Source organism: Geospiza fortis, unplaced genomic scaffold (assembly GCF_000277835.1).
Source record: "Geospiza fortis unplaced genomic scaffold, GeoFor_1.0 scaffold166, whole genome shotgun sequence".
NCBI classification, from domain to species: Eukaryota; Metazoa; Chordata; class Aves; order Passeriformes; family Thraupidae; genus Geospiza; species Geospiza fortis.
The window spans coordinates 5709076-5736901 of NW_005054310.1; the positions used below are offsets into that span (position 1 = coordinate 5709076).

Sequence of the window (27826 nt, forward strand, 5' to 3'; positions counted from 1 at the left end):
GACAAGCCAGTAGAAGTGTTTTGCTTTCCTACTACTTGAAGAGCTCCCACTGGGACAAATGCAGTCTCCTCCAGATGATTACGAGCATGCCAAGGAATACATCATGATTTTGTCAGGGATTTCAATGACTTTGTCTCAGCTGATTTCATTCCTCTGTAACTAGATTCAGGGTTATACTTAGGCTTTATGTAAAGGACTTAAACTACACAAAAGGAGACTCTAACAAGGCTTTTGAGGCAAGATGACATGGATTCTAGCCTGTCAGTAAGTCTAATGTTCTCGTTTTAAGGACCTTTGGTCCCAGTACTAATTACACATGCGCAAAAAATGTAGCAATAAAAATTACTTATCTTGTCTTTGTACTTTCACACAGGCCATGTAATTAGTACTACCAACAGAAGCAATAGTAATCAAAAAAGCAAGAGCAAAGCCATCACTGGTAGGGAAGTAGAACTATGTTGTTACTATTATTAAAAAAACTAAATCACAGATTAGCCTGTTTGTCTAAGGTAACATATGGAAAGCAGAACATGGAACAAAGCTCTTTTAAGGCTAGCAGCAAACTCTACTACACTTTCTCTTAGTTCATCTTTAAACACTGAAAACTGCCCATTCTGTCACCACTAAGCAAACAGGAGAGAAATACTCAAATGTTTTGAGTAGACATCAAAAAAAAAGGCATTTAGTTATGAGCAGAAGTTCCAATGAAGTCTGACATTAAGACATTTTTGGAAGTAATTATATTCACCAGACAAGTAGTTGTCCAATTTTTACAAGCCCCAGACACTCACAGTGACACAGGTTTCTCATGATAAACTTCTCATATGAAAAATACAGAAAATAATTTTGGATTAGGACACGACAACAGAAGTCAGTCAGCATTTACAAGATGTTGATGTAATTGAGTCAGTCATTACTGCTGAGATGCACTACATGGGGTACACCTTTGTACAAGAAAATCACCTCAGCACAGTACATTGTAGATACTACCATGTATAGAAAGGCCCCTTCTCTCTGCTTAAATGAGCAACAGAATTTTGTTTTATAGTAAGTCCAAATAGCAGGATTTTGTTTTATATTAAGTCCAAATAGTAGCTATTGGCTACCATTTGCCTACTGTTAGCTAATGATGGAAACCATTCTATCTCATTATCTAAACTAAGGATTAACAAGCATTTAGGAAGCATTTATGAGCCTAACATAAAAAATTAATACCAATAAACACAGCTTGTTTTCTAAGACTGAGTAAAGCCAGACTTCCTTAGCATTATTGAATGGATAAACAATCCTTTAACAACTGCTGGTAGAATTACTCCAGGTTTCTACAACAGCAAGTAGTACCCAGTGATGGGAGTATTCCCTCAGTACTAAAACTGCCCAGGTTGGACCTACATACTCCATTACTAATCACATCTAGGTTCAGTTGTTTGTTTTTATCTTAGCATTGAAATGTCCAGTCAAAGCCAACACTTGCAAAGTGTTTTCATGTATATACAAGCAACACAAGCATGGTATTAAATTTCACTGCCCCTTCTATTGACTCTTATGAAAATAGAGAACATTGCAGCAAGACAATGACAAATAGTGTTGGTTTTATTCAACACCAAAGAGATCCACTGAGATGCTTCTTGTTAGAAAAAGAACTGTATAAGCTCACCTTCTAGTCAGTTTACCTGTCAAAGTTTTAATCTTGTGTGCAACTGATAAATCGTTGTCAGGACTGAGATCCAATGTTTTTCCAAAAAGGCAAGCCCAGTTCATACCCACAACCATGTTCCTTGTAACATCATAACTGTCTGCTTTCAGCTGAGACAATGCCCAGGAAAAAAATGACCACTTCAACTTCAAGTGCCAAAGAAACACTTCCAACAGAAAAAGCATCTCTTAAAAGGCCAGGATCCTTTTTGGAGGTTCTCTGACACCATTTTTTTCACACATACAAATTGTAACATTATATGGAAATTATCATCAGCATGTTAAAGAAATCACATAATGGAAATTTCTGAGTTTCAAGAACAACTATGGGGGAAATTATGTATAAGACACTGAAAACTCCCCGGAAGACTGGGGAAAAAAAACTAATTTAAATGAATGAAAAAATTCTAGTGAAAGAAAATTAGAGGGAAAGAGAAAGCTTTTAACAGTCATATATGGGTCAAAATAGATTTCTAACCAAAAAGCAAATAAGATAATTTTATTGTTCCTTCATATTTGAAAAGCATCCTTCCTTAAAGAGAAGACACTCAGGTTCATTGTGCTGTGACTCTTCACTATATGTGTTTCTCTTCCTATATACATATTTTTAAAAATTACAAGTATAGGAAAGCAGCACTTCAAACAATTCCAAGTTCTCCCAGCTGTCTGTTAACTGTACTGGCGTACATGTATAGAAAGCTACATAAGTGTACCTAAACACTAGGCATTTATTTGCTCTTAATAAAACCAGTTTTGTATTTTGGAATGTCCTACTGGGGAGGTTCACGTTCTGCATCACAAAGAACAGAAGACAAGAGACTGCTTCAGATTAACACTTTAATCAGAAGGTTTGTTTTTAAATGTAAATTACAATCACTAATACACCTGCAAGTGCTTACCACATTTGTTCAACTAAGTATTATATATACGCATATACAGCATAGGTCAGTTTAAAACAATCACAGTACTTCTTAGTGCCGTCTGCAAATGGAGAAAGATCTTGGACCCACTTTGTGGAAATAAATATCAAGAGACAAAAAGAGGTTCAGCAATTTTAGTTATGTATATTCAATGAAGTTCATGCACGCGCAAGAGTAAAAAGTTTTAGAGCTCCTCCTTGTAGTAGCCAAGTTTTGCTAGTGACATCTCTCGTCTCAGCTGCATAACTTCCCAGAACATCTGATCCACTAAAAAAGACAGAAATATCATTAAATATACCAAATTCACATTTTATTCCAACTGATGTATTCAGGCTGCCTTACTCTACATAAGTTTAGGGGAACTTCATAACAAACATCTGGTAAAACCAGAGTTAGTATGTGTAAAGGCTAATTGTACAAAATTTGTTCAAGCACATATCCTAAACATTCTAAATGAGAGTCCTATGAAAAATTCCTCAGATTTTAGTTATCTTTAAAATGGAGAGCAGAACTATATCAGTATTCTTGTCAGCTTCAATTAATTGCAGTTTCTTATTTAAGCTTCCCTGCCCCTTGACTCATTTTCTGTGAAACTAAATTACTACAAAAAGAAAAAAGTAGAGCTTGTTGAATAAGAATTGCTTCACCAAAGAATCTGCAATTTTGCCTTTTATAATCCTTCTTGCTCCCTTTTTTCCTACACTAGTCTACTAGCAACAATAAATTGGGTAGCAAAGACCTTTTTTTCTTATTTCATCTCTATCTTTCTAAATGTGATAAGCCTAATGCATAGCTTAAGCTTCTGGACGTCATAGCAATACAAATCAAAATCATGGGGTATATAATTATTCAAGACAAAATTTCCATGCAGTCAAGATCCTGAAGTAGAATGTCTACAAATATCATTAACCTGAACAACAAGCACAAGGTCTTCCCTACCACAGTTCAAAAACACTTTTGTGTCAGTGACCTGTCTTAAAAATTATATGGTGCATTAGTAGAAATGCATGCAGCACCTTATACAGACAATTATGATGAGTGCCTACATTCTTGTGAATGTATTGTTGAAATCCTTACATAAATCTAGAAATGCAAATTCTATGTTCTAGTAGTAAAGACGACAACTGAGCTGAAACACCAAACTTTTTTTTAGAAAACTTCTTGGGAAAAATAAATCACTCTTATAATGCTGAAAATATTTCATTATATGATGTAAAAAAGCCCATTAATTAAGTTTTTTTTTATCTTGATAGCAAAGTAAATAATTTTTAGTTGAAGCTTCACAAGTCCTTTCAGTCAAAGTAAAAGCCTTTGGACTACAAACCATATTAAAACTTAAATAACACATTTTCAAGATCTTCAGTGAAGCTAGTAAATCAGCAAAAATTACCACCATCTGAAGGTTTTATTAAACATAATTAAGTATAGTAAATAGCTGAATTTTCGGTGAATTCCATGACCCTTTAACATTGAAGATTAACAGCATTATTTTTTGTAATTAAGTCTATCTATCACCTCAGGAGTACTTCAGGTTAGAAATATTTGGGTGTAGCTAAAATCCTGAGCTCTTGAAATTTGGAAACATCAGGAAGAGATGACTATAGGTGAGGTAGCAAAGCAGGGCTAATTCTAGCCAAATTCTTGATGGAGCAAATCCACAGAGACTTGAAAACTGGAATAATGAAATGCACAGACATCCATAAATATTACAATATTAACTGGTTTACTTTACTTTCAAAAATGCAACTGAACTAAAAAAAAAAATTACATTTTCACAGTGAAAGCAAATATTTTAATTTACTATTGACATGGCGCTAATGACACTTTTCCCACTATCTGTGCTTAGTGTTTCTGGAAGCCTGAGTGATATAACCTGTTTCAAAAAAATTTGGACTGAAAGCTGTTTGGCAATATTCTTTGACCTGGACAGCTAAATCAACTGTGTGCAGTTTAAACACAGCCAAATAATCTTTTCCTTTTATAGTGATAAACAGGTAAAATGGTCTGGAAAATGAAGACAAAGCTATGCCTCCAACATGCAATATATTTTTAAATTCCAGAATCAAGTAACTAGGTGTACTGTGAATATGTTTTCACAAACACCTTCTTTTATATGGACATATTAGAACCACATAGTCCAGCTAAGCAAATTTATGAATTACTGTGCAGAAACAGTTTAAATAGGCAATTGTTGGATGTAATATTTTGACATGACCAAAGCAACTGGGTGACAAAGGTAGGGAACCCCCCCAAGCCACAGCCTGAAGCAATGGCAGCAAAAAGCACATTTCTCTTTTGGGGTGGAGGGTGATCAAGCCTTACATTTATAAGCAGAGCCCTAATCAAGATTTGGCCATGCCACTCCAATGATCTCATTTCTCAGCTGCACTCAGATGAATCATTACAGGTTTTCTGTATATATAAAAAATTACCTGTTTACATTTTGCAATTTTACCCAAAATATTGTCTTTCTTGCCAGTTCCCCCTGAAAAAGCAGTCTGACAAGAACAGCTGTCTCAACTGCCACTGCACAAAACCAGAAGACATACCAAAACGCCAAGCTAAAGAAAAACTGGTCCAGATCAAACCAAACTGAAGTTTTTTGCATCCAAAATACCTCCACATTCTGCGACAGAGATTTGATTTTTGACCACTGTGTGGAAAAACTGTGACTAACTCCCCTAGTTAGATTTTGTTTTAACATTTCTTACTGTATAAGGGGTTTTTAAATGAACTGAAAATCAATGCATTATAATTTGTTGTTTTAAAAAATAACTTTATTGGAGAGTGAAATATCAACATATTCTCAAAATTACAACAATGACTAACTGATAACCTGTAATGTCAGGTCACAGATAGCAATTTTGTTGCACAGAGAGAAACTTTTAGGAACAGGCACTATGTATATGTCCCTTTATGTAGGTGAAATACAATCTTTTATACTCACCATCTTGCTGCTTCAACAGTCCTTGCTGGATGTATCGAATATATGTAAAGAAGTTACACACAGAAGTGATCTAAACTCATAAAAATAATGGTGGTTAATGTAATTTTGTATAGAGGCACGGAAAAAATAGTTAAATTACTACTACACAAAATTAAATAATAGTAAATCTACTTACCCTGTAACGACAGAAAGGAGAAATGTAGTAATAGCTGCTTGAATCTCCTAATTTGATTCTATGCTTGCATGACTTACTTTGTCCACTGAGAGCACATTTCCTACAAATATAAAGGTCACATGATTCAATAAACCAATCTGACATTAATGTCTAAACACATGCATGTGTTTATGGTGTTAATGTAACTGCTTCATATTGGCACAGATAGATGAGTCTCTACTTCATTTTACAAGCTGCAATTATTACATTATGTTGTCAATTATTTTAGTTCCACAAGGCCTAATTTCACTTCAATACTGGTGTGTTATGCTTTTTCTGAATTCTAAAACTTTCTTCAGCTCTGGGAATGCACTTCCATATTCACAAATTTAAATTCACTTGACAACGATGGCACAGTGGGATTTCTTTAATTAACTCTTGATATGTCAAATAAACATTTTTAAAAGTATCAGTTGATGCCAAATTTGAACAGATTTTTTTAAAGTTACGCTTGATATTGTATTTCATCCTAAAAAAAAAAGTCAGCCTCACAGAAGAGCAGTCAATTCTCTGAGATGCATTTTAAATCCAGTTTTGCATTTATGCCCAAATCAAAATCATATTTTACATTCAGAGTATAAAATCTTCTGGGACAAAGGAAAATGGGCTGTCTGGCAGTAATTCTTTCTGTTACCATTACAAAAAGTGAGAGTAAAATAATCAAATTTACTTCTGGTGTATTGCAACTATGCAGTATTCAGGAAAGGTCATCAGTCACCACAAACTGCTCCCAAAAAAAAAAAAACAAGTTAGGAAATCAATGAATTTTTAAAGATGAGAAGAATTTGATTTATTCTGAATGTCTGTATTACAGCCTCTCAGATGAATTGGGTTGTCATGGCAACCACTGTTTCATTAATTTTAAAAGCTGCTGGGTCTTCTTTCTCTCATTTCTACCTCATGAAACTGGGGAGTCTAAGAACAAGCTGCCTTTCAAAAGTGAAACAAAAATTACTAAGCTTCTGTGGTTCTGAACAGTGGCTCATAGGCCCTTTTAAATTGCCTGCAGCTGGTCCACAGAACCATGTAAAACAGGAGAAAATAAAAGTGGGTATACAATTTTCCATAGCAATTTATGAGGACTGACAGCAATTCATTGATACAAGAAATCCTAAAGTAGCTGAAGCAAGCTGGATCACAATTTCAGTCTAGCTTTTGTCAGAAGACAAACATTCAGTGCTCGGAAAATAAAACTTCTTTTTTTTTCTAGTTACATAATTGCCTTCTCTGTGTTGTCTTCCATCAGACCAGTTGAAGCTGAGGGCTCCTGCTGGTGACTCAGTTCTGTGCTGTACAGCACACACAGCTCAGCCCTTTGTTCCCCTTGGGGACAATTATGTGAACCTTCTGGGGAAACCCAGCTGCCTTTTGTTAAGGCAGCACTCCCTACACACCATCACAGTTACCACCATTCAGTAACTTCTGTATATTCAGAACCTTTCTGCACTACTATCACAGCTTTCTGTCCTCCACTCCTCACTATGCTATTTGGGCTGTTACTCACTATTTTATGCATCTTTTTAACTCCACACAAACGTACAACAAAATGCACAGGTACAACAAAATGACTTCTTTAAAAACATTACTCTAGCTTTTGTTATTGTTTATTTTCAGTTTGTCTATATTAAGTCACCCATTTAAGCCAATAGTTTCAATAAAAAAAGCATTTTGCACCATATAAAAATAAAAACATGAAACTGCTATGCTGATTCAGTGAAAACTGCAACACCTGTTTCCCGTTCAGTGTCAGTAATAATACATAAGGCAAAGCACAACTGCTGTCAAATTACACTTAAATACTTAATTCCTTACCTATTACTTATCTACAAGCAGCAGCACAGAAGTTTTTGTTGGTACAGAAGAGTTGGAAAAGAGAGAAAAGAATTTGCCTGACCTTTTGGTATGTCTAAAATAAATAAATTACAACTTGTGCACTGTCATCCCAAAACATGAATCTCCATCTTGCCAAATATGTAAGGGTTTTCTAAGTTCTGATTTAAAAGTTATCCTACACTGGAGAAAACAAGCTAAAAATCTCCAGAAATTTCTGAATAATGCAGTTGAGTCTCCTGTCTGGGTTAAGTATTTCATCACATAAAGATGTAGCAAAGTCGCTTGAACCACAATGACTTCAAATCCATTTGACAGTTGTTTTTTGATGATACATGATTTGTTTCAGTGGTTTCTGACTGTCCAGATTCTCGACTGCTTTCATGGAACACAGATTACAGTGGCAGATCTTGGACAGGAATTCCCTACTCCTTGAGTAGCTCCATCACTGGTGTGGGCCCTTTTGATGAGAGGCTGCTACAGGTCAAAGAGTTTGTTCTAGTGACAGGAAGAAGTTGAAAAAAATTTGAATGCTTGAACTTTGCAGGCTAGAAGGGATCAAAGACTAAGTCATAAAACACACAAAACCACTTTTAATTTTATACAGTTTCTTTAAAGAGAAAATAAAGATTTTTGAGATGTGTCAGTAGTAATTTCTCTTCCACTCAAAAGAGGAAAAATTATTAAAAAGCAGTGGCAATAAGAAAGAAAAAAAATCTTAGAGTCAGATGAAAACATTTTTATGAAAGTTTTCTACCGTAAAATTGAGCTCTCTTAAATCAAATATTAGAGAGTAAATTGTCAACTTGTCCAAAATGCTTCCAACAGAAAGGTCGAGTCATTCTCAAGATTTGAAAGGCTTCAGATTAATATCCAGACTGACCTTGCTTTCTTACTCCAACATCCACTAAGGCATCCTACAATCCCCTTTCCTTCCACATAATCAAAGCCTCAGTGCCTCAGGCAAGTTCCTCCTACCCAATTTCAATGTTTGTATCAGTACCTGAAAACAAGTCTTGCTTCACATTTCTCAAGGACCATTCCAGACTTTCTAAAATAACCTTCCTTCCTGTCATTCAAGCATACTTCCTACTTTAGATTCCAACTCTCATTCATCTTCATTCCCACTTACATTCCTCCTGCTCAAATTCAGAGGATCAACTCTCTCTATATTTCTCAAATATTTCAGCTTTGTTAGTGTCCTACCTATGTCCTTTGTTAGTGTCCTACGTGTGTCCTGAATTTTTTATGCCACAAGTACTCCAGATGTCATAAACCCAGTCTGTACTATTTCAATACCAATTTCTTTCATGATGCTTTCCAGCTGAGAGCCCCCAGTTCAAAACCATCTGGTTTAAGTATCAGAATGCTCTTCTCCAAAGAGGTCAATGTTACTTTCAGGGTCAATGCATCAAAACAAGCAAAAGTCAAGCTCTCCCCAAATGGTAAGGTTTGTTCTATATTAGGGGATTTTTTTAAAGTTTCATTTATTAGTTGCTTACTTTCCCACAAAATTTGTAACAACAAAGTCCTAGATTTTAAGGGAATTAAATTTAAGATACACAAATTTGACTGAGGTAATCAGTTAATAGCAGTTTTCTCAAGCCAAGAGAACTCAAATGAGTCAAGAGTATCCCCCTGTGTCAGCTCAACATACTTTGGTCCCCCACATTCAACTGCAGAAGCTTTCACAAATCGAACAGGTTGCAAGCCAACAGGTTCAATGCTCAGAGTGTTGTTTTCAACAGCTTCCAGAACAGCTGAGGCCAACTGCAAGAGAAATTTAGAAAGCAGTTAAAAACAGCTCTGCTTCATCCACTGCCTCAAAGCAGTGACACATTTCTTATTCTGGAAAGTTAAGAACACGGGAGGGGGGGGGAAGGAAAAAAAAAATCAACCCATCAAACAAAAATTCTATTACAAATAAGATTTCACTTTTAGCATGACCAAGAGGTCCCATTTCCAGGCTCCTGTTTAAATTCTGCCCTACAAATAACCCTGCCTTCCCTGAGGCAACCTAACTTCCTTTACAGCCAGGAATGTAGTGAAGCATGTTTAAAACACTAACTGTATTTTCAGCCTTTCCTCATACACCCAAATAGCACATGTATTTATATATGCTATGCTCTTGTCAGAGACTGAATATCACATAAACTTTATTTTAAAAAATTGGTCTGATTTTATTGTGTTCTATGAAAAACACAAAATTATACTCCATACATCTTTATCTTAAATTAAACAAGTAAATGTTATGTCAGTGTTTTCAGCTAAAGATAGTTCTAGCAAAGTGTTCAAACAAGACTGAACAATATATAGAAAAGCCAGTTGCAACTTTCAAACACTAGCATACTTAAAGGGCAACTTTGCTCAGGTTTCTTTATGTTCACTCCTTATAAACAATCATAAGACACTGGAAATGTGACCATTTTGCTTGATTGGACTGAACATTTGTCCAAGACCACTGTTCCAAGTAATAGCCATTACTTGATTTAAAAAAAGGTGCAACTTACATTACTAATGAAATAATTTTGTGCCAAGGTTCTTTCCTACTAAGTAATAAAGGTATTTTTTCTATTGTACTTTAATTATTTTAAGACCAGAATGGTACTATTAAAGTAGTTCATACGAAATACTCTTTCTGCCAAAAGCAGAACACTACACATACACATAAGAGGCTACTGAGAGTTAACGTAATACTTCAACCATTCACATAGCTGCATTTTCAATTATTCAAAAACACAATACATGTGTAATTTATTGCTTGGTTTAACTGCACACTAGCATCCATAGCCAAGTAAAACAGAAGCTGGTCACTACACACAGCATTTGGAAACAATAAATGGTGTAACTGACGAGCGCTAGAAGCCTCATTGTTTCCTTAAAAGGCAATACAAATCTACAGTACTTATATTACCAATGAAGAACACATTCCAAAATTAAGTTGCTGCAAAAGACAACAGGATGGCCTACTTACATATACTGCAGAAGCAATTTAATTCCCATAGTAACCAAGTAAATTTTTAGTGGGAGAGGTTCATATGATGCTGTACACCAACCACAACAAACTGGTATACAATTGACTAAAAGACTGCAGGTGCTTACGGCCAGCAAGTAACAGTAGATGAAAAGCATGGGAAAAGAACATAACACTTCCTGAAAACAACACATGAACATTATGAAGAAAATGTAGGGTTTTCTATGTAAGGTGTTTAATTTTATTGGGAAAGAATATCAATACTTAGGACTTCAAAATTTCTTGTTCTGATTTTAATAAAGATCTAAGAATATGCTCCCTTTTCCCCACTGATGGATACTACAAGTACAGCCTAGAAATGGTGCTTAAGGACAAAAACTAAGAAAAGCAATTGGATATGTAATCAGTTCCATGTTATTCCCAGGACAGGTTATTCCCCCCTCTGTATGGGAGAGTGTGTGGGAATAACACAAGGAAAAAAGCCTCCTAATTTGATTCCTCTAAAACCATATTTACCAACTTACCCTGTTGAATCTTAAATCCTGAAGCCTAATTCTTGTAACTCAAACCTCTCTTCAAGAAAAGGCCCAGACTACGCTAGCAGTCTGCTTTGACTGATATGAGAGAAAATCAGTCCACAAAATTTAATATCTTTGTCTCTACTGCCCTCTATATAAACCAGACACAGAATATGATTTGTACACTCTATTTGGAGTATCAGGAAGAAAACTTCCATCCATTCCAACAATGATCAGATTCTAGCAGACAGGTATAACATTTGAAGAAGTAGACATAAAAAGGCCATATCTGAAAGAGCATAAATGGAATAGAATAATGAAGAAAAAAGTGGTCAAACTTTAGGACTTCACTGTAAATTGCCAAAGACCAATGAAACAAAAATGGTTAAACTTCATATTGAAAACAATATAGTAGTCTTTTGGCTCCATGTAACATATTTAAGGGGAAGATATTAGTGAGCACATTTTGACCATTTCCATTACCTCACTTTTGGAGAAAGTTAAACATGGAAAAATATCTTCCCGATAAATTTTGTCCAAGAAAGGACATGTTCTGTCCATAGTAGGCTCATCCTTCCAAGACCTGAAGTCATTGTACAGAGACAGGTCAGCCTAGAACACACAAAAATTCACATATTTTAGTAACATAATTATCACACTAGTGTCTATCATTTGCAAACATCCACAGGTAAATAATAAGCATCAAAATGCTTTCCATTGTAATGTAAAAATTGAAAGAATGTAATGTGTAAATTGAAAGAATGCTATCATGGTTCAGCTATGAATACCTTCTTAAATCCACTTTCCTAAGCCTGTAAATTCAAGCAAATCAAAACATACGATTTTCAATACAGAGATAATGCATTTACTGGTTACCACTCCACACTACAACTACAAGCTAATGACCTTTCCTCCATTTCCTAAGCTTACAGATAGCTTTGAAATACTTAGGCAGAGCCAGAAAACAGTTTCCATCTTCATGCATCTTCCTTACTTTAGTTCACCTCCATTTATGTAAGTTAAGAACAGCAGAGAAATTCAAAGAAAACAACTGCAATCCTAGACATCTTACATGTTCATGCTGCTTCTGACTCCAATTTGCTGCTATCCAACCACTAAAAGAAAACAGACTAACACACTGAATATCCTAAGAAAACAAGAAGTCAATGTACAACTCAGTTAAAAGTACACTGATATTCTTCATTTTTCCTCTTTATGCTAAAACTCTCTCCTACACCTCTCTACAACAGAAAGGCAATGATGGTTGCTGGAAATGATTTATGAGCCTGCTCCCCCAACAGCTCCTCTAGGCAAAGAGGAAATGCTAAAATTACCGCTTAAATCATGCTCAGAAGAACTGTATTCTGTGTTAGGAAAAGATAATTGTACCTGCTTTGAAAACACCTTGTTTTGTCATCTCCAGGCTGAGATCAGTTAGCAGCAGGATGACACCTACCCAGTGTGGTGGTCCAGAGATGGGTACTAGGTTGTTACTAAAAATCTATTTGCATTATGGGGCAGTCTGTCTCACAGGTCTGCTACCCACTAACAGCTAGAGCACACTGAGGTGCTCCCAGAGCACACCATCTGCTTTAGGGTTACTTGGGAAAAGACCTTTCATGGGCTCCAAGCAGAGTGGGGGTGAGTGCTTCTGACACATGCTCCTAATCCAACATATAAAACTAACTCCAGTCCCAAAGGAACATGCAGCACCATCCTCAGACTGGCTCTGACATTCTGCTTCAGCACCTTCAGTCTGCTGAACTACAGTAGGCTATACTCCTAAAACTAAAACTATTGAAAGGATGTACACTGCAGGAGAAAGACAAGCCAGGATGTGAATTTAAAATTTTGTACAGTTAAAGAAAAGACAGATAAGATAATGAAATGGAGAAATAGCACATACTAAAAGTTGATTTTTAATCCTATTTAAAAGAACAGTGTGCTGCTTTGAACCAATCTCTGTCTCTTTTTCATTCCCCATGCATCACCCCTTCTGAGCTCTCAGTACTTTGCCATTCTCTAACACATATGCTTTGGGGAGTTCTTTTCATCATTTTCAGGGGTTTTTGGTTAAACTTTTTTCTTTTTCTTTTCTTCTTTTTTTCCTTGAAAAATAACTTACAGAAATTAGACTGGAAATTTTGTTTTTCATTAGAGCCACTTGCATTATGCTCAGGTACAATCAGGAACAACTATCTTAATTAAGCTAATCCATAAGTGTTCTGGCTGCTAAGCCACCAACTTCATTGTACAAGTGCAATTCAATAGCTGTAACTTGCTCCCCAAAGGAACACTTCCCATAAACCCATCTCAGGTCTGGCTTTAAAATTAATACAATCAAGAGATACCAGCAGAAAAACATCCATTTTTTACTTGTACTCTAGAATTCTAAAAATTAAGATGCATTTCTTATCAACTCGGTTATTTTCTATATTTACTCAATTTTACCTAAACTGAGAGTTTATAAAGAAGCTGCCTTGACAAAAATAGTTCAGTGACCATAGCTTGATGATCTTCATTTTCAAGCTACAATGTGTGATACGTGTGTATCTCCTCCCTGCCTTTACATATGCTTTCACTAGATCTCAGTTTTGATTACCTGAAATTAAATACGCAGTCAAATGTAATAACAATTCCAGTTAAATTTTTTATGTTTTCATTACAGTAAATATGACATCAGCAAAATATCTCAGCTCTTTGAACAACAGTGATGCATTTATCAACATTTCTGGTGAGGAAACGATACCTGTCTGCATGAGATCAGGGCAGCTATTCTCAATCTTTTTAATACTGAAATTCATTAGACATGTCTATTTATCCTAGAGCTTACTACCACATACTAGGAAATATTTCTCTGGGATGTTGGCAGCTTTCTAGCCCCACTGCAATTTAGGGTGGACAGCCATACACTCGTGACTCTGTCTACATTCCACAAAGAAATCTGAGAGCTGACCATATTCACACCCAGCTCCATCCCACAACACAAAGCTCTAGGTGGTAGACTCTGCAAAAGGGTCCCAATCTATTGGCTAAGGGCCAATACAAAGCCCTGAGCAAGGGTACTCTTGACCCCCCTTAGAAGTCAACTTGCTCAGGATCAGAAGAATAAGATCCAAAAAGTAACAACTCAGTGGCATGAACAAGCAAGAAGGGGACTGAACTAGGGTTCCAGACCCAAGCTCCAAGAAAGGCAAAAAATTTACCTTAGAGCAGCTACAAATAAAGCCAGTAAACAAAATGCCAAAGCACTAGATAACAGGAACCGCTGGGAAGGCCTGTATCCCCTGCTTAAAACAATGTCCTAGCTAACATGCCAAAGGTATTCTTGCTTTTTTCACCCCATTCTACATTCCATTAAATAGTCTCAATCAGAAGAGAAATAGAAATACTCAAGTCCCAGTAGGTGGAAAACCAATGTGCTTCTTACTGATTCCCTGGGCCGTCACTGGTAGAAAAAGTCACCAATTTGAGCAGCCTTAGGCAGCCTTGAAGTGTCTCCTTACACAGCCAACAAAAAGGTGAATTAACTAAAGAAAAGTGGCAGGCAGGCAGGTTCTTCTGCAGCATGTCCACCAGAATCATCACCTTCTCTCCATGAGAAACTGAGGCAAAACAGATTTCTCTGGTCTCTTGCCCTTGCCCAACACTTAAAAATTTCATTGAGTCATGAACTCGGTGTGATGCTTACAAAGTAATTAGATTCCATTCAGTTCTCCCTTTTTCTGAAGGGCAACAAGGATTCAGTTTTAGTAAGGAAAAATCCTTGATACCACTGAAAGTGGGCAAGTAGGTTGTAAATAATCTGATTTTTTTTTTTAGTATGAACCATCAACTGGAAGATGCCTTAATTTCTGGGTTTATAAAATGGTGCCCATTACAAATGCAATTAATGATGACTGTGAAATGAAGCATAAAGATCCAGTCAGCATATTACCCTTCTGACGATAGCCAGCAGCCACAGAGCTGGCTGAAGAGACATCTGAGGGGAAGGATAGTGATGCGTATTCTTCTACAGCCTCAAAACTTCTAGCAGTCTGTAGCTAAAGAAGCTTTCTAAGCCAAATGTCATATCTATCTTCTATATATCTTGAGAGAGTTTTTATTGTGATTTTCCATGACTTTATTTTGAACGTATTTTTAATCTTGCTTCCTATGACAATGTTTCATTATGTACTGACTATAAATTATTTTCCTTTTAGCTTCCAGAGTTTTCATTAATTCATTAATAATTGCTCATCATTCATCTTCTCCACATCACCTGAGACTGCAGAGGTTTTTCTTCTACCTCAAGTATCTCTACACAGAAATCTTTCAATCAGGTTTGACCATCTATGTTACACTTTGAGCTATTTTCAGTGCCCTTTCTGGGATGAAGATATCATAGCTATACAGATATAGGATATATATCATAGATATATAGCATATCATATTCATGATAAATATATCATGTACAGACACACGCTTACTACATTTTTATAGAGCAGTACAATACCACTTTTGTTATTTATTCCTTTCCTAAGAACTCCTAAGTCTCTGTAGGTCTTTGATCATCACTGAACACTGAGATGGGGTTTTCAGATAATGATCAACAAGGACACCAGGTTTTTTTCCAGCACAATGTAGCTCTTTCCAAGAGCTTTCTTTTCCAAGAGCAATCTTGCTATTTCCACTTTTCTCCTAAATGCCTCATTTCTCATTTACTGATTTTTGGATTTTATCTGCTGTTTTACTAACGACCCAGTAAAATAAGCTCCTTCTCCACACTCTGGTCAATTTTTGTTACTACCATTCTAAGGGCTCAAGTACCAACCCCTTGCCACATTATTTCCCTAATTTCAGTGACATGAGTAGATGCAAAAAACAAGCAAACAAACCAAGCAAAAAAACCCAACCAAACAAAAAACCCATCCCACACAAAAAAAAAAAACACGCAAAAAAACAGATAGGGCTCAGGATTCCAGTGACTTAGCGCCTGTTCTCTAATAAATTACTAATTTCATCTTTCCCCTGGCCTCCTTCACCCACTACTGATCTATAAAATGACTCTTCCTCTTTTCTATGTCAGTTTATACAATGCTTATGAAAGTTTATGAACTTTCAGTGATGGATTTCATGAAAAGGCCACCAGGACCTATCATTTAGTTATACTGTTTGGCTTATTGTTTAGGGTTTTTTTAATCACCACATGCAATTTCAATCTTCGAAATCTTATCTTCCCTTAATGATTTAAAGGTAAATAAGACTTGGAAAAATCACCACCTATTGGTATGTAAGGAAAGTTCCTTCATTAATGAAAAATATAGAGATATTAAATGAAAAAATAGAGATATTAAATGAAGATTTAAGCATTAAATGAAGATTTAAGACATATTCTATTTATTGTGAGTAAAACAAAACAATAAAGCCAGTTTATCACCAAAAAGAGAAAGATCCTTGTACCATACCTCTTTACAGTCTTTTACAATTGGCTGCATCATGGTAAGGTCCTGATGACTGCCACCCATAGCACTGCTTGTACTCTTGTTTCTTGCATGGCCTTTCTTAAAAGGAGTTCTTCCACCAGACTGGAATTCCTTAGTTGGAGATGTTGGTGAAGTAGACAGTACTAGTGTTTTCAATGCTGCTACTTCAGCCTGGAGCACATCAATCTTCACAGGGCAGGGGGGAATAAAGTCATTAACAAACAAAATATATATTCGTTTATAAATACATTAAATCAATTAAAAACATCTCCAGGTATCTCGTTGCAAATTAGAACTTCATCTTCCAACAGTACTAAAACACAGATGCCCAGGCAATTGCATACTGTAGTAGCACTGGCTTCCTATGCACCTTGCTGGCTGACATGACACTAAAACACCGTGTCCGTGGGTGTTCACTAAGAGTATGTCAAGCAACACAAAACAATTGAGCATATGAATATATATTCTAAAAATGTATACAGGTAATCCTCTACCTATAGCTTTATGATTCACACTTCAGACTTAAAACCATGTGAAAATACAAAGCAAACAAATGGGAAAAAACTCACCTTTCCTTGTGCTTCTTTTAACTGTTTTTCTGCTGCAGCTTGTTTGACATTTGCTTCTTTAACCATTTTGTGTGCTTCCTATAAAAGATGTTTGGTTAGTGTAAATGCTTCACACAAATTTATGAAAAATCCAACAACTAATGACATACTTTTGCTTCATGAAGACTACCTGTGACTATTAAGATTGCAATAGTCTGAAATGAAATAGCTACATTAAAAAAAATCCCAACAAATCTATGATTTTTGATTCATCATTGGCCAACTAAGGTTCTCCTTGGTCATGAGCCCAAATTCAGAAATTCAGCAACTCCACCTACCCCACTCCAGCAGGAACAATACCTGTCATGAACACCAGGCTCCAGTCACGCTCCGGTGGCTGACAAGTTCCTTGACCCCCAAGAGAAAGACTCAACCAGTAGCAATAAAAGCAACATAGGGACAGTAGCACATTCAAAAGAACTTCTCCCTTGTTAGCCAGAATAACCAGTTTCAGACAACTGTAAATTTCGGCATGAAGGAACCAGTCAAACAACTATGAAGTCTAAATTCTTGCCATCAATAAAACAGACAAAACAACAGCATAAAAACACTTCATTATTTAATAAATATTTTTAAAGTAGAATGGAAAAAGCACTAATAAAACAATCCAAGTAAAGAAACAAGGCTAAGCCAATAAAGCATAAAAGGACTGAGGGTTTTTCCAATGTCCTTTTACCTCATAACTCTAAGCCTTTTGTCTGTATAATGTATTTGTTTAGGCTCTGATCCAGCAATTTGTGCCTATGATCAAATTACTGTTCTCACGTGGTATTTACTGAAGGCAACAAAAATCGAAATATCAGAGCCAGCAACCAAATTACTTGGGATAGGATCCTTTTCATATCTGTAAAGCGCCTAGCACATCTGGACACTATATAAATAAAACAAAAAAGTTCATACATTGTCATACCAAAAGATCTAGCTCCCACTAGCATACAACACAGCTGTATAGTATGGGTTTGTAAATTTCTCATATAACAAGACACATGCAAGAATGGGAACATACACATTTATACAATGTGTACAAATACATTTAACATTGACCATGCAGTTTCTGCTTAATGATGGATCTTTGAAAGCAAAGCATGTTACTGTGCTATTACAGAGTAATAATGTAATATATGCACCCAGCTGTGCAAAACAAGTCTCAATCCTCCACTGGGATGCAACAATATAAGCCCTAGCATATCCATTTATATGGCTGCTGAAATTAGTGGGATTCAAAATTAAACATGAATTCAAGGGCTGCAGATCCCAGGGCAAAAAAATCAATAAACCTCACCACTGTGTCTTGTTAGAGCATCTAAGTGAAATGAAATCACAAAAGAAAACTTAGGGTAACATGCCTATAACAGTCTGGACAATTCAAACTCAAACTATCATTACTAATAAACTGTATTTCAAACATATTTTTAACAAAGTGACACACTGTTCTAAGCAATGCAATGTCATAAATAAAAAATGTCTCAAATAATTTTCCTTTTATTCCTCCACAGTTAAAATACCTGCCCAACATTTTCCTCCCGCCAGCATACACAAGTATTTCTACTATAAAATACCCTTCCACTCTTCTATTTCTTTTTTTTACACAAAGGAATTGCTTAATATTTTAAGTAACCTTGCTCTACCATGATGTACTTTGTAATTTGATTTTCAAATGCACTTTTATGCAACATCATAGGCTTAAACACTGCTTCTAAAACATACCTAATGTTGTATCTTTACGCATACGCTGAAAGCCAATACTTAAAATTTAGTAAATGTATAAATCATCCATGGATTATGAAATTTATTCTGACAGTTAAAGATACCACAATTTAGGCCCAAAGCCTTCCTATATATATTCTTAAGATAAAATGAGAACTGATCCTACTTCAAGTTATGGATTTAGCATTTTATTTCTGTGTAACACTATCTCACAATCTTTGCTGGTACTACTGCCTTTTCCTCAAATGCAAAGATCCCACTGAAAGTTCAGGCTTCTCACTTGGTAACCAGGTTTCACCCTGGTGCATCACTCAGCACTAATGCTTCTTTTGAAGCCTGTGGGTGTAGCATGCTGCCAGAGCCAAAATTCAGAAGATGAAAGCATGGTTAAGTTATGTACTTGCTACCTCCATTCATCTGGAACTACGTTATTTTTTTATTTAGTCACCATGGCAACCCCAAATTTAGCTCTTATCTAGATAGCCTTGTTGTCAGACAGAGAAGCTGTCTCAAAATAGTTATGCCAAAAAATAAGCTGATTTATTTCCCTTATTTTCTTCATTTTGTGTCTAGGCAGATTGACAAGCTCAATACGGTGTCTCACATCTAATTGAAAATTCTGCTGCTTTCTCTTAAGCCTCTACTTCCACACACCCAAGTCCTCAGGACACAAATCCTTTTATGCACTTATGGCAGAAAAATTCAGCATACAATATACTGGTTCTACATAAAACATCTGGCTCAGCTTCCCTTAAGTATATCACATGGAAGACTCCAACAAACCTCAAACAGACTAGCTGTAAGTTCTTCCAATTCCTGTCCAAGTTGATCTCGCACTTTAGAAAGCCTTTCACATTCTTCATCTTTTAACTTCAGCTCCTATGGAAAATTGAAAGTTATTTATTCTGACTTAGAGTAGTAATTTGGCCTTTTAAAGCTAATACCACAAGAGAGGGGGGACAAAAAAATTAAAGCAAATAATCAGAGGAGCATAAAACCTTTGCTACACAAAGCCTTTCAAAATAGTCATCATAACACTAAAAACAATTAAATAAATGCTATGCATGTATAGCTGTTTCTTCCTGCTGTACAGAATTATACCAGGGCAATCTAATGTATACCTAAGCTAAACACCAACACTTCCAAAATACTCTGAAGTAAAAAAAACCTTTTTTATTTTCCCCTGGAAGTATAAAAGGCTGTATTCACATAAAATATAGATCAAATTAATTATTGGGGCAGACAGAACTCCAGTTCATCTACCCATTCCTTAAAATATGTTTAAAGTAAGCCTTTTTAAAAAAAATTAAAAATTTATTGAAAAAATAAAAAAGCACTGGCTCAGAACAATCTGCAAATCTAAACAAATCTTAAAACATATTTTACTATAAATACTGTCTTTCAAATATCTCTTTACAATATTTCTAAAATTGTTCTTTAATTATATCCTTGCCCTTGTTTATGCAGATTTATAAATGAAATTAAAGCAACTTTATGAAATTCAAAATCTTAGTGTCCACCCCACTAAAATCTGAGTGAATATCTGACCATACCCATTCTTGCAGTAATATTTTAACACAGATTTGGCACTAAAATAGTGACATATGCCCAATCTCATACTGAGGATAAAGTGGGGTATTTTGCAGAGAAGTAGAAAAAGGCTGACAAGAAATTTGAAAGAAAGTTCTTCTCCCCTTCTGTATCCATTAAACCCTGGGATCTTGCAGAAAGAGAAAGATGCAGAGATAAAATAAAAGAAAGAAAAGTAGCCAATTCTGACCTTTCAAACTCTTTTTGGCCCTAGCTCCCATCTCATCCCCATCCATCTCCTCTTTTTCCACTTCTCCCTGCCAAGAAAGGTATTACACTGCCATCGTTCCTGAAATGCAAGACCAAAGACTGTCACTAGTAGGTTAAAGATTTCAAATACAATCTAGCAGCGATTTGCTCCGAAAACCTCCACAAGCCAGTAAAAAATAGCTGCCTTCAGAAAACTATGGGAGGCCAGTCACAAGAGAGTCATAAAAAAAGGCCCAAATTGCAGCTTCTTTTGTGTTTTTGGAAGGTGGTCAGTATTTCCTCCGAAGTCTTCATGACTGAAGTAATGTTGCATACAACTGTGTGGGAAACTGCATTTTGTTTTGTAGCATGCTGGTATTAGGTCTTGCTCTCAATTTCGGCAGTGAAATTGGCAATAGACTTTTATGTAAGGTGAAGGCTCCTGTTTGACTTCAGGTCCTAGACTGGACAAGAGTTTAGGGACTCTTCTAGAATCACTTAGTACCAAAGGCATTATTCTATCCTTCTTTTATTTGGTTTTAACTTTGGACATTTTGATTGATTTTCAGTCTAGTTTGTTTGTCATTTGGATTTTTTTGCTTCAATTTGCAACTATTTTGAGAGGTACCACTTAAATGATGGGGATTTTCCCAAACTTGGTATTTCTCAAATTCTATTCAAATCTTACTTGCTAGCTACTACTCTGCACACAGTGACCTATCTCTTTCTCAAAAAAAAAAAAAACCAAAACCCCAAAAGGTAGCAGGAAAACAGCTACAGATGAGAGATGAGACATGAGAAGGAGAAATGAATACAAAAAACTAAACACAAAAAAAAAAAGGAAAAAGAAGGAGGCAAAAAAAAAAAGCGGGGGGGGGGGTAATTTAATTATTTTGTGTTGGTTTAAAGTATTTTCCATATAAAATATGGTTCCTGATGCAAAATGCTTAAAGCTCAAAAAAGAGTTGAAACTTTTCCTATAAATGCAGAGGAAACATCAACATTTCCTTTGGCTTACTTCCCTGATTTATAAGAACAATGCTATATACCTCTTAAAAGCAGATTATATCAATATTCAGGTCAAGAGTTGTCAAACTAATAATGCAAGTAAAACAACCCCAGGTTCACCTACCACTACTGATACACTACTTACTTTAAACAGTTACATTTTGCCTGCAACTGGAAAGATCAGGAGAGATTTGATTAAAATTTAGGCAGATGAGTAAAGTTGCTCAACAAAAAGACAACATCAGGCAGTCTACTATGCATGGCTGCTTAGGTGGATTTATCAAACACTACACAAGTTTCCATGACATGATTCAAGAGAAGCATAATGAAAGACATTTTTGTCAAGCAAATTTAGGTTCAGGTTTTTTAGGCAAGGCAGAAATGAAGAGTGTCCAAAGCAAAAAGCTTAGCAGTTAGAAACATTACTACTGCCTGTGACTTAAAGGCATTACTGGAGACTTCCCAGCCATACCAATAAAGAAGCAGAAAAGACAACCCTGTGTGCTAGACTAACCGTTCATGCTGCAGTCCTTTACACATTACTGTTCTGAAAAAGTAACTACATGAAGATGAGGAGCTATTATAAAGCACACTTCAAACACACAGAAGGCAAGAAAAATTTAACTTCAAGAGAAAAAACTTTACAGTTAAAAAAAAGTCTGTATCAAAGGGTCATATTGTTGCTTATTTCTCTTTGATCTTCTCGGACTATGGTGTGGTATTTAAAAACAACTGTGAGATAAGAATTGCAAATTACTGCTTCAAAACAATTCACACTTTACATCCTAGGAAGAAAACCATCCTACATCTAACTCAGCAATTTAACCGAGTCAGAACTAGATGCATAATACCAAGGAAAGAACATTTTCTATAGATATCACCTAAATTCTCAAATGTGGGATTCTGCTGAACTCTGAAGTTGTCAAAGAAGTATTTATATTAAATGCACTCCTATTTGACTGGTCTTCACTCAGCACACAAATTTAAAAAGCTACATGAAAATCAGTCCTTTGCAAACAGATTCACAAGAGAGTGCTCTGATGCGACAGAAGATCCAGAATCTCCTTTCAAACTTAGCATAATTTCACAAGCTATTGAACTGTCTTATGGTGTGGGTGAAGATGTTTCTATTTTGCTTTCCTGTAGTCTTCTTTCTACTCGCCTGAGAAAACTTCACTGCCTACAATGCACTGCAATGGCACAAGAGGTGTGGAAACTTTCATCAAAGACAGCCAGAAACTGCTAGAACACCTTCAGAGAACCAAGACACCTTTAACCATCACAAGCCTGTGGCCTTACAATTCAACTGGAAATTGATTTTAGAAAAGACTGAAAGCATATGTTTCAGTACAGTTCTAACACACCCTCATTTTTATTTCTAACTTATAAAAAAACAGCAGAAATTTTAAAATGCTGAATAGTACTGTATAGTACCTACTGGAATTCCTGGGTAGTTATTGTGAAACTGCTTATTATTAATCCATGCAAGGTTTTAAAACATCATGTTTTACAGCAGATCTGAAGACATGAGATTTGTTGACACACTCCATTTGTTTCTGAGATGAAAAATGCATACAGAAATTGAAGCCTTTGAAAGAAAATTCTTAATTTGAGAATCAGGCTCTCAAACTATGTTGAAATTTACAGTACATTCTCTACTATCACCTCTTTCACAAGAATTACTGTATCATGGGAAAACAAATCAATTTTACTCTACTAGGAAAATATAATTCATTCACATTTTAGTACAGAAAGTCAAACATGGTTTTACTTGTTACTAATTATACAGATCTTACTCTAAAAGATCATGGGAATCATGGAAACCAAACATGTTGTTACCATCACCATTGGCAGACTGCTCTTTCCTCATCAAAGAGGGCTAAAACATCCGTTTCTTTGATAAGGAAATAGTTTTGGGTCAAATCACACAAAAATTCAAGAAAAAACATGACTATGAAATGCTAAAGCTCAGAAACTACAGGTAAACTACCAAAAACACATGCACTATGCTGGTTAAGTCAGAGGAAAAACAAAAGACATTCCCTCGCAAGGATTCCACTATATTTGTGTTACCAACAAATACCATGTATCAAATGTATATAGTGATGTATCAAAATACCATCACTACTCTAGCGAGACTATCTACATGTGCTTGACCTACAGTCAAAAACCACAGTGACAGAACTCAATGCAAACATGGAAAATATATGGAAAATACAAATGCATAGAGACATGAGCTCATAAGGTCCCAGGCATTACAATCACTAAGTCTTTTAACACCTTCTCCATTTCCCTGACGCTGCTTTAGAAGAATAGTGAAACAAGGGTTCAGATGATCTACAGCAAACACTCATCTTCACTTTTAGAATATAGCCAGAAATTACCACTTCAGTTAAAAAATAAGCAAAAAATTATCTGAATGGTCTCAGAGATTGAAAAAAATCTGTCATTTTAATTAAGAGAGTATTTTAGGGCAAACATAAGATTGTAAATGCCCCATTAGTACAGAATTCAGCACTGCTGTTAACCTCTGACCCAGCCTTCCCTCCCAATCTTATGACATGATCTGATGCTGCAACTAATCTAGACTGAAGTAGAAAGTGTATTTTTCTCTCATCAAGACACAAACTTTCGAAATACTTTTTTTAACAATCTTGCCACCAACATCTTTCATTTTAAGAAGTCTATAGTCTTAAAGCACACACAAAGCAGGAAAAAAAATACTTATTCTATTACTATTACTGAATAATTTATTCAGGAAACATATTGAAATGTCTAACAAACAGATGGCATACATGCATTATCTAATATAAAAAAACTGACAGCACTTTAAGAAAAAAGTTGCACTCTAAGCAAAGGGAAAAAATCAGTGGATCCCTAAACTTTAAAGTTTCATTTTCCTTTCTAGTTCCCTTTCTGATCACAACTGCAACAAATTCAAAACAATCTTTAATGTATAGTACAATAGCACACAGTTTGAGCAGGAAATTTGGAACAAATGAAAAATGCAAAATAGCAAATTTGCATTTACTTTGTTCACTCTCTGTAGCCTGTAAAGCTTCCAGGCTCAATAAGCTCCAAGTGCAAATTGTAATTCTCATTTTTCTCACTAGTAAACAGCTCAGAGAATTACAGAGAATTTAAAGCCATTACACAAAAGACAACCAGTTATACAAAGACACTACCTATTCATTACATCCCTAGAGGGCTTGAACTGAGCTCTCATCAACAGAAGTGAGTGTGCTTGGAAACAGAAGTTTAAAGATTGCATTACATATGAATATCACAGAGAGGATACAGCACTATGTGAACAGCCATGAGTTTTGGAGAAAAGATACCAGAGATGAGTTAGGGATAGGAAAAAGTAGTCCTCATGCAGGAAGAAAAAGAACGTGGGTATAATGGAAGGAAGAGGTTTATGGTTGTAGAGTCTGTACAGACCCCTGCCATGACTAAGCAATTCTGAAACAGTGCAAGTTTAGAAAGACAAGCAAAGCAAGTTACCTCTCCAGTGTAACACTGGTAAGAATCACAGGAAGAGTTGAGAATTAGCAAGAACTCTGACATCAACAGTCTCAAGTTAGTGCTGAATTGCTTCTATTAAGACCACACAAAGAGCTTGAAAACATATAACATGCAGTTAAGTATGTCCTAGCAGCCTTCATGTCACTTCCTTAAGAACAGCCTTAACCAATTTTAGAGTGAAATAGGAAACATTTCCATCTTTAAGAGACAAAATGGTATACATTGGAATAAGATTTTTAGATCATTCCAAGCCATCAGCAGCAGATCCAAGTTGTGGTTCTCAAGTACATAAACTGTAATTTCATACACTGTAAAGAAGAGCTTTTCTAAAGTTTGGATGCTAATTTTTTCTTATTTTCGATGGTTCCAAGTTTAACTGCTAGGATTATATATTCACATGCAAGGTCCTGAAGTTTAGCTCAGGTTAATGTTTTCTTTCAGTGGCCAAAAGCTAAGCAAACACACACATTAGCAAAGGAGGCCACTACTCAGCAACACAACAACAGAAAAAGCAATGTTTGAATGCATAGTTAAGGTTCGCTATGACAGTAATGATGACTGCATCCAACAAGATAAGGTAACACACAGAGGGTAGCAAGTTCAAACACAAGATGAGCTTAAACCTAAACAAGAATGGAGTCACCTAGAGGAGGAGAAAGGGCAGAGATACAAATAGCACAAAATCTACTAAAAAACTTAAGCACAGAGAAATGTTAAAGTGATAATGGTTTTGCATTTATATAGCACCATCCATCCAAACAAGACAAAGCGCTTTACAAATATTAATGAATTAAGACACAGTGTCTTCAAAGGTATCCATATTTAATTTGAAGTGTAGTGTAACAGTACTCTAAAGAACATCAGAAGCATTTTTGCTGCTTCTTTCCTATGCAAGCATTCCCCTATGAAACACTTCTGTTTCTAAAGCATTTATAAATTCCATGACACACACTATACTTTTAAACTCTAGAGGAAAGAAGACTCGAAAGGTATATAATCAGTGTCTCTAAATACTTATTCAGTAAAAACAGAATGACAGAAAACTACTCCTATTCTCAAATGTCAGAATGAAGGAAAGCCTACATTTCAAAAAGAGAGTGTGTTTAACCAGATATTGCAACAAAAGCTTCCATGGTTAAGTAGCAGCAGCAGCACTAGAAAAAAAAAACATTATCAAAGAATAATTCTAAGACATCAGTACTGTCTTAGAAAAGTAGTTAGAAAATTTTACATAAAATAATTACATCATAATAAATCTATAAGAAATGAGCAGACTTCAAATGCACCTTCTGGCCTATCTATCATTCCGCAATATTAGAAACACTTTAAAGAGAGAAAAAGAGGGAGGAAACAAGACAACAAACCTTACCCTCTGAGCTTTTGCAAGTTCTTCTTTCAATCGCTCATAGCCCTTTTCTCTTACTTCCAGTACAGATGGGCTCCGTAAGTGAGATAAACTGTCTGTACTCAACCCAAAAATATCTTCATTTCCTTCAGCAACATCTGCTACTGTAGTACCCTGCAAAAGCTCTCTCTCCACGTTATTGCTCTCCTTCCTGGCATTACCATGATTGAATGACCCACTCTGGGGTCCAGAGGTAGAACAAAGTACTGTGTCGGTAACATTGATGCTGTAAAGAGAGCAATATAATTTTTATTTATATAATACATTTAGAGTAAGTATTTTAGAAGTGGCAGTAGTGATGTTGAATATATAATTATGGACACAATTTAATATTGCAATATTGTAAATAATATTAAAACTATCTTTAATGACACAAATAGTTTATATGCCACAAACATCAACAATTTAAATAAAAAGACACTTAGCATTTACCTGACACCTGATACTTCTCCACAATTTAGTTGTCTGGGAGATGAATAAACAGGCTGTGTAGGAAGGTCAGAAACATTCAATGCATTGGGTTGGATTGGTGTGGACACAACAGAAGGATGTGGTCGGTAGATTACACTGGGTGAGGTAGTTTGTTCCTGAGTCCCTGGCTCATTTACTCCAAGAAGATCTGGTGTAGTAGGCGAAGCGAGGTTCACTTCATGAAAGCCTTCCAAGGGGTCACTGGCCATAATAAAAGCCTCATTATATGAATCCCTAAATGAAAATCACATTATCAGAAAGTAAACAGGAAATACTTAAATATATCTGACAGCTATTTGAATCTTAAATATGTTCACTCAAATATGTTCAGAATACTTTGTGATAGAATAGAAACTGTGAACTACTCCAGCAAAAGTACAAACTTCAGCCACCAAAAATGTTTTTTCCCACCCACTGTACTGCTGAGTCCAGAAGATCTAACAGCAGACTCTGTTATCCCATCTAAATGGGATGATGAAATCAAGAACATACTCTACATCATGAAACAATGTCATTCTTAATATAATCTAGAGCTGTTTCATATGAAAACAAATATATTTCATTCATGAAAGAGGGGCAGACCTGGGAATCAGTGAAGAAAAGAAAAAATTTTAAATGTAGAACTTCCAATTTTCATCTCATTGAAGGAAATAATCTAGGACAGAAATCAGTGAACCTTTAAATAAATTACAGTCCATAGTGGTTTTGGCTCAATTACACATCTGACCTTTTAACAGTTAACTGAAATGACAGACTTTGC

The 27826-nt window shown here is 35.7% G+C and overlaps 1 protein-coding gene across 2 annotated transcripts; it reads right to left on the minus strand.

Annotated features, from left to right (window-relative positions):
* Nucleotides 1-2515: 2515 nt before the first annotated feature.
* RAB3IP (RAB3A interacting protein) lies at nt 2516-27294 on the minus strand. Of its 2 annotated transcripts, XM_005419217.2 has the most exons (10): nt 27028-27294; nt 26560-26821; nt 19662-19757; nt 17133-17210; nt 16546-16749; nt 11582-11710; nt 9264-9376; nt 5738-5837; nt 5563-5632; nt 2516-2882 (listed from the first exon to the last, which is right to left on the minus strand). In XM_005419217.2, exons 1-10 carry the CDS (start codon nt 27273-27275, stop codon nt 2800-2802), a joined length of 1383 nt encoding a protein of 460 aa, XP_005419274.1. In that variant the 5' UTR covers nt 27276-27294; the 3' UTR covers nt 2516-2799. The 2 variants fall into 2 exon arrangements, with proteins under 2 accessions (XP_005419274.1, XP_005419275.1); XM_005419218.2 differs by lacking the exon at nt 19662-19757 and having other exon boundaries at nt 2517-2882.
* Nucleotides 27295-27826: the final 532 nt, after the last annotated feature.